At 39.6% G+C, this 8456-nt stretch overlaps 2 protein-coding genes across 2 annotated transcripts; one reads left to right on the top strand and one right to left on the bottom strand.

The window, feature by feature from the left end:
• The first annotated feature begins 1775 nt into the window (after window positions 1-1775).
• On the top strand, window positions 1776-3558 carry phlda3 (pleckstrin homology-like domain, family A, member 3). Its single transcript, XM_033969337.2, has 2 exons — window positions 1776-2403; window positions 3234-3558. The coding sequence occupies exon 1, from the start codon at window positions 1964-1966 to the stop codon at window positions 2393-2395; it is 432 nt and encodes a 143-aa protein (XP_033825228.1). The 5' UTR covers window positions 1776-1963; the 3' UTR covers window positions 2396-2403; window positions 3234-3558.
• Window positions 3559-4308: 750 nt separating this feature from the next.
• Window positions 4309-7390, bottom strand: csrp1a (cysteine and glycine-rich protein 1a). The gene is made up of 6 exons (XM_055223135.1): window positions 7153-7390; window positions 6009-6118; window positions 5479-5647; window positions 5269-5398; window positions 5081-5177; window positions 4309-4570 (listed from the first exon to the last, which is right to left on the bottom strand). Exons 2-6 carry the CDS (start codon window positions 6115-6117, stop codon window positions 4494-4496), a joined length of 582 nt encoding a protein of 193 aa, XP_055079110.1. The 5' UTR covers window position 6118; window positions 7153-7390; the 3' UTR covers window positions 4309-4493.
• Window positions 7391-8456: the final 1066 nt, after the last annotated feature.

An 8456-nucleotide genomic window follows, 5' to 3' on the forward strand; every position in this document is an offset into this window, starting at 1 on the left:
TCTTTAAATTGCCCTCGGTTTCACTAAACTCATGTGTGAGACTTTTCCCACACTTTCTCCCACTCTTTTTCTAACATATATCTTACTTCATTCACAACATTTTTGAAGACTATGTTCTTCCCAGAAAAAGCCATTTAGAATAAATGTTAAATTGTAGTAAATTTGGACGTTAAATGTGATGGGACATGTTTGGATGGATATGATTAGTTTATCTTTATAAATTAAAATAAACTTCTATCAACTTTAACAGATTGTTTTTGACTGAATAAGTTTCACCACTCATCTAAACTGAACAGAACTGAAGAGCCTCTTGGATGAATGGCAGATGTATTCACTCCAGACCACTGACCAGTTGGCAGTGAGTTAAAATGTATTTAGCAAAGGACCATACCTGGACGACTGAGGGATTACACAGACATAACACACAGAGAAACACTGGTATAGCAATAGGTCACAAAAAACACATTCTGAAAGTCAGAATCCCCAGAAAGTGTTTACTAAGGATATATATATTTTTAATGCAAGTATTTTTATATAATGCAAGTGTCACCAATGAATAAGCAACCTCTGAAAATGTAGAGTGACAGAGAGTTGGACCAAAACAGTTAATTGTGGGGTCACTGTGCCTGGTATGAGTTCAGTGACGTACTAAGAAACTTTGTGCTTTTTGCATTTAACTTAGTATTTTCCTCAATGAATGCATGATCATATTATCTTATTGTTCTTAGATAAGTTCACTGCATTAATGTCTACCCTGAATCCCAAGAAAGCACCACCTCTACTGTCCTTCACATACAGACTCCCTCCTGTTATACATATACTGCTATTATGTCATTGTATCCATGGGTATCTCTTCCTCTGCCCCTCCTCCCCCTATCTCTCTCTCTTCTTCTCTGGGCCTGTGCTGACTCATGTGGCGTGGCTGCTTGGGCCTTTCCACAGTAACTGGAGAAGTGCTCATACAATCGGCCCTTTTATCCCTGACCTGCTCTAAGCCCTATAACTACACTCTGACTCCAGCACTCACACACACACACACACACACACCCCAACACACACACACACACGCACACACACCCCAACACACACACACACACACACACACACGGGGTGAATAGCATATGCCAGTCCAAAACAGTGTGTGAATGACTGGTGCTGGGTGTGCTCTAAAGCCTGTGTGTGTAAATGTGCGTAGGTGGATGTTTGTGTCTACACGCCTCAAGCTCATTGTGCTTCTCATTAGTTTAATGCAGACTTCACACAACACAAAAAGCACAGTGCTTTTACTTAAGCACGCACGCACACAAGTGAATAAATTGTATTTTTTTGTTAATCTGTTTTAATAATAGTATATATAAACAGGTTGCATTTTAAGTGAAACAATTAAATCCCTTTTTTTTAGGTTGACTGCCCTATAAACTTTAGTTACTGATGTAGGTGTATGTCCTGTTATCATATCCACAATCTAATTTATAATAGCTATTATTTTAGACACTAGGGTGAAGTATGACCTATTTTTTGCAATATTCTATTTAGGTTTGGATGTAATTCACTGATAGTACTGATGGAGTGCTCAGTAATGGCAACATAACAAAAACAGATAACTGGGGGCTGGTGATGTGAAAAGGTTTCCTCATCAAAACACAGGGTGTTTCCAGGCAAACAGAAGCTACCGTTGTGGCACATGCACATCCTCATTCACGTTCATTGTCTGATAAACAGCCCGGATCTTCTGCCGTCACAGGGAGGCGGGGTGCGCGCAAAGGGGAAAGGTCTTTCCGAAGCCGGGCATGTTCCAACATATCCAAGCAGACCTGCCTACTCCTATAACCTATTCCGCACTGTGTCTGCCGCTTTACTTATCACAATATAGACAGAAGTATAGACTTCACATTTTTAATTATAAAGATGTGAACTGTGAAATGAATGAATTCTTCTCTTGGCTCACGCGCCGCTCGTCACCATGTCTATACCGGCTAAAGTGATGCGCGAGGGGACGTTGGAGAAGCGCAGCAGCGGGCTCCTCCAGCTGTGGAAGAAGAAGCGCTGTGTCCTGACGGAGGAAGGTCTCCGTCTCCACGACTGCAAAAGCAGCGGGAACGAAGAAGACAGTGATGCTCCGTGCGTCGCCTTTGGCCCCAAAGCCAAAGAGCTGCGCTTTGAGCGCATGACTACAGTGGATTGTGTGGAGTACAAACGAGGACTCGTGTATTTTACGGTGGTTATGGCCACGGGGAAAGAGATAGACTTCAGGTGTTCGCAAGAGGGAACCGCGTGGAACGCAGAGATTGCCTTGGCTTTGGTGCGGTTTAAAAACCTCCAAGCTGTGCAGACAGGAAAGAATCGGCACCTGTCCACGGCGCACCTGAGGACCTGGGGAGAACAGGAGCTCTGAGGGACAAGGTAGGCACGATAATGACTGAAGTACACTCAGTGAAATAGAAAGTCATTCTGTAATGGCTTTTCGGTCTCTACTTGTGTCTTCAGTGACAGGGGAAAGTGTTTGTATGATGTTTACGCATAGCACCAATGACAGACTTATTGTGTTTTGACTGTTTTTCACTATTACTCTACATTTATGTGTGATATTATTTGACACAATGTCCATTAGGTTGTTAGTGCTAAAACAGTATCAGCACTGACTGATTAGAATGACAACAACCGACTCTTGGGATCAAGGTGACACATAGCTCACAAGTGCTAATAAGTAATTATTATGCTCAAGCAGCCCACCAATATGTCCACTTGGGCTTATGACCTTTTTCCACGTAATAAACTTATTTTACTAATTCATTTATGGTGCAACAAGAGCTTACAAAATAACATCTTGCCTCTCCGCTCACAAGCAGGCATGTATTTTTAAACCACAGACATGACCATAAGTGCTTGTCCATAATACAACAAAGAATCACTTTAAAATGAAATAATCTTCTATTTAAGGGCAAAGGGTGTGGAGTTCATCCATTCATAACCAGTGACCATCATATGACAACAACAGCACTATTTATTGTAAGTAGCCTAGTAAGTGAAATCTCAAATGTTAAGGCTGAACTATGAGCTCACAGTCCTGGAATCCAGGGCTTCCTTAAGAGACAGATGCCATGGTCAGGCGCTGAAATTAACTTCACACACTTCAAATGTCGACATTTTTGACGCCTTCTGCAAAATGTGATATCTTCCATGTTATATGATATACAACAACTATGACATAATCACTTCTTGTTGTCTTGCAGAATGGCCAAAGAAAACCAGTGGACAAAGGAAGCTACCCGGTCCCTGAACTGGTTAAAGTGGATTCAACAACTCTGAACTTATTTTCTCTGTTCTTATTGTTACTATAATTGTAATGTTTTTTCCATGTTACATGTCGACCTCTCTGGCAGAGCTATGGACATTATATTTCTTAACATGAAGGTTGTGGAGCTGCTTGGATCACCTCCTGTACCTTATATTATTGGATATAGGTACACCTCTTTTAGGACACTTTATTATGGTCACTTTTTCTTTCTGTTTTACTCAAATGGATTCATATGTGATTGACTGAATGGTGCTTAAAATTTGGCACTTTTATATTTTTTATGTATACATAAACCATGTACAGTATTATTAAATAAATACATATATTAACTATATTGTATATTAACATATTTTTTTAAAATATAAATTATTTATTGTATGCAATGGAATAAGAACTATTTAGTCAAGATTGAACCTCACACAATACACATTCTCCCTATATGTCTTCCCTATACTGACTTTTTGTTGACTCAATTGCCTATGTAAATTTTAACTGAATTGTTGTGTATCTACTGAATGTTTGGAATAAGCCCATAACGATTATTGTTTGGTCTTCTCATGGTGGGTAGAACATTGTAGCATGGACTCAAAAGCTTAGATACAGCAACATGAATATGTGCATTAAATCTACCCACATGATTTTGTATCAAGGCTGTTGAAGAAAGTGGAATTATAGTGATTCAGGAATCCTGCTTAGAGATGCATAGCTGTGATTTGAATTTCCTGGGTAGTTTTGAGGGTGGAGCTGTGTTTGCAGGTGGCCTACTGCGCTGTATTCCCATGTGTCACTGAGATGTTATGACAGGAATGACGAGAATGAGCCTGTGTCATTTATTGAAACTTTAAACAGTTTCTCACATCTGCACTTCCGCATTCCTCACAATACAACAAAGGTAAGTTTCACCACACATACTTGTGAAATAATGCAATTAAAACTTCATTACTTAATATAGCAGATTTACCAGTGCCAGATGAGTACTTATAGCCATATATAAGTAAAACACACACACGAATGGTCTTGTTTTTTAATCAATAACACTGTGAAAAAGGGAACGTCTAAGAATAGACTACAAAGGATTTAGTGAGTCAGTGGAAATGCTTAATTATTTCAATGAGGTTGCCCCCTGCCGGAAGAAGCAGGATTGACAATGTCAGACCATCAGTTGGATTGTGGCTGATCCGCTCTCTGCTGCCCTCTACTGGGTGTGCGCCAGAGCCCCGGCTCCCTGACCGTACCCAAAACCTTTAGGGCCGAAGTTTTTGGCATAACATCCTGAAACAAGATAAAACAACTAGTAAAAACACTCATTATCACGAAGACAGAGTGGTTTGGTAAGCGTAGTAAAAGAAAGATAAATGTGTTGCTTAAAATGTCCAGTAATAAACACGCTTGGTCGAACTGCAGGTGAGTAGGGCTGGTTAAACTCTGCTATCAAACAAGAATGGGTCCTAAAATAAATGACTTAAAATGTACAGATGTCAAAAAATTAAACAGTTAATTGCTATCTTACGAATTAAGATCCATTATTTCACAAAGACAACTTCATCTAGCCCTCCTTTTATATATTTGAAACTTCACTCAGATGACCATGGCCAGGTGTGACAAACGTCAATCAGGCTCAGGGAATGGGGAACATGGCCTGGCAGTGCTTAGTGGAAAAAAAAAGAAACAACACTATGGCAAACTGTCAGATAGATGCATATACTGTTTCCCCTCATAATCACGTACTATTCAGGGTCTGAAATAGTTATGAGGTGAGGTAACCCTGTTTATACACTGTACCTTTGCAGTAGATCTCTCCATCCTTGTCTGCCAGTGTAGTGGACTCCAAGCCTTTGCCACACGTAGCACATCGGAAACATCCATTCTTATGCCACGACTAAAAAAGTACAAGACAAGACGTTACATTGTACTGTCTCTAATGATCCCTCTGTAATGGAGTATTTACTACAAGGTGGTGGGTTGCTTACACTGCCAGCTCCTATGACTTTCTCAGCAGCATAGACAGATTTGCCACAGCGAGGGCACTTATCTGCTCCTCCAAACTTCTGCGCAAACTTAGATGCATTGGTGTTAGTGGTTGGACGATGGGGACCTGGTCTGGCATAGAAAATACACAAAACTATCGTTAAAAATGAATTAAATTACATCATACACACCTAAATATATCTGTTACTTACTCATCCTGTGCTATACCCAGAGACTCCCCCTTGTCCATGCTGAGAGTGCCCGCTCCTTGCCCATATCCATAGCCTTTTGGACCATACTTCTTGCCATAGCAGGCCTTACAGTACACCTCATCTTCATGAACTGCTACTGTGGTGCTGTCCAAACACTTCCGACATACCACTGAAAATAACCACAGTGTTATTATATTGTGTTTATCATGTTAAGGGGACATATTTTTGAACAGTTACGCCTTGATAGCCTTCTGGTTTTTGCCTTTTATGGAACAGAAATGAAAACATGATGTAATCTGAATTCCACCCCTGGAATGCTTGATAACAATGCTGGATTAAAGATAAGTACGCCTAAATACCTCTCTATATTTCAACATAGAAGGGCCTAAAACAAGATATTTCTATTCCTTCTCATACAGCTTTCGTAATGTTTTGATCCACTTAATAACACACAGCTTTATATTCTGTGGGTATTAAAAATGAAAAGTTCATAAACCACAATGACAGGAAACAACAGTAAGTTTACTCACTGCACAGGAAGCATGACTTGTGGAAGCTCCGCCCATCACACAGCACCTCTTCTGCAAAATACACAGTCTTCTGGCAGCGACCACACTTGTTACCTCCACCTAATGGCATCCTATATGAATGCATACAACATACAGTATGAAAAACACTCTGTAGTATTATAGCTTATTGTAAAAAATAATGTGTTTTTCCATATACACCCAACTGAGTCAAACTACATCCAGACCTTGTAATTTAAATGCTGCTGATTCTTTCTGGGTTCAGTTAAAGACATGGCATTAACTGTGGAAAAGTTTAGTTGAACCACCAAACACTTTGTCCTAGTGCAGCTGTGCAGGGACGTTAGAAGTGTTGCCTGTTACTTCTCAGTGTTTCCCAACATGACCCTCCCTATTCAGTTTTCCTGAAATCCACTTTCCTGTTTGGAAACTTCTGGCACTGCTATTTGACACCTTCATCTATATGTACAGTTCTGGCAAGCAGTTTATAACTTGTTTACATCAATAAAGAAGATCATTTAATGCATACTGTATCATAAAAGTTATCTCAAAGTGTTCAAAATAAGCGACTAGGCAAATTAAACAAATAGCTATTTACATGTAACATTTGAATGCAGAGATAATACAATCAGTTTGAAGTCCTTGAGAGGAGACAGTCTTATTAAACAAGGTATGCACAAACAAACACAAGACACACGAGTCAATATAATTCACAAACAAAAAAGGAAGTGAGTGTAAAACGTTCACAATATGCATTAAGTTGATTAAACATACATTGTAGTTAGTAAAATAACACTGACAAGCATCAAACACGTCTGAGATAATGTTCAAGTTTGGACATGTGTGAAAAGTTCAGGAAGAATGACTTAAATGTGAAGCCTGTTTAGTCACTACTGGTTTCATGTCAGTCAGGAAGTATATGTATACTTAGATCTACTCAAACCTCTTTACTCTATACCTATCGGATATCTACTTTGTTATGAAGTCATCAAGCATGTGACAACAGTGTGCAAAGTTTGTTGAAACTTTGCACTTACCTTGCAAATAATTGTCCAAAAGAGATAACCAAGCCAAAAATAGTGAGACCATACACTACAGCAACAGCTTAAGCATTAAACAGACAATTTTTTTAAAAAGCCATTCTTACCTGAAGTATGTAGGTAATGCTATGTAAGTAATGCTAGTCTGATGGAAACAGGCTGAAGGACGATCCTGGTAAAACTTTGGGTGTGTTCACATAAACAGACAGAAGTCCTCAGTTCCTCACTTTTAGCTCTGCTCCTGCTAACTCTGTTAAGTTAACCTATTTGTCCATGTGGTAGTCAAAGAATGTTGGTATGTGTCTGTCCGAATTGTGGCTGGCCCAGATGTGAAAAGGGAGGAGCTCCTGAGGCTGCTAAAACTTACAGAGTTACATTGTGCAGTGCAGAGACACAAGGCAAAGACGTGGACTGGGAGTGTCCATTAACTGTGCTATGCTTAAGAGAAGGTGGCTTTGTTGTAACTTATAGATCAACGTAAAGGCACACTATGTAACATTTCTGGTGGAGGGTCCATCACCTGCTTTTGTCCTAGGAGATGTTATTGCTTTGCTTGGGTTGTTCCACAATATGGCATAAAACCAGGTTAGACAAGTAGGTGGCGCCATCATGCCATGTTTTTGCCAGTTTAACTGGATTACTATGTCCTCTGCCCCATGTGCTTAGTGCAGTAATAGAATCCTTTTCTGGAGACGTTATAACATTTGAGAAATTTTTATCATGCAATAATGTGGTTTAGTAAAACATGTTTCCCATTGAAATAACTGCACAGAGATTCAATACTGACACAACCTAACCAAAAAAAGAAAACAAAACTATAAAATTGATTGATTAATAGTAACATTGCACATCATGTAAATTAGATTAACCTCACTAAACCAAAACACTAAAAGTTATCCTTTAAAAATGTTCTGACAAAAATTCTTATTTAGAGTTTATTTAAATGTGGCTTTTAAATTAAATATTTTCTATTCACATCCAAAGCCAGAGTATGTGGTTGACATGCATGCAGACAGATCCTGATAAAACTTGTTGTAACTGTCATAATGTCGCGGCAGCCTCAGCTTCTCAAAGCAGGTCGACGCTGAGGGAAAAGGGGCATTCACAATTTCCACCTTCATTTCTGTGGTGGGCTTTTCCCATCCGGTCCAGAACTTCAGGAGGCTCTTGAGCTCTACAGGAGCAGCTGAGGTAAAAGAGAAGTTAGTGGGATAATTCTGTTACTATGATAGTTAAAGGACTAAAGTACATGCCATTTTCAATAAATCGTTTTAAGTAGCTGGACACTCGGCATACATCCACACAGTCCGACCCAACATCATCCTCTACAACTTGATAGTTGTCAAAGAAGACCGTCACAGATGTAGGCCAGATGATGCAGTCCAGGACAATCTGAAATCATGGACATCGA

The sequence above is a fragment of the Periophthalmus magnuspinnatus genome, chromosome 7, assembly GCF_009829125.3.
Source record: "Periophthalmus magnuspinnatus isolate fPerMag1 chromosome 7, fPerMag1.2.pri, whole genome shotgun sequence".
Classification (NCBI taxonomy): domain Eukaryota; kingdom Metazoa; phylum Chordata; class Actinopteri; order Gobiiformes; family Gobiidae; genus Periophthalmus; species Periophthalmus magnuspinnatus.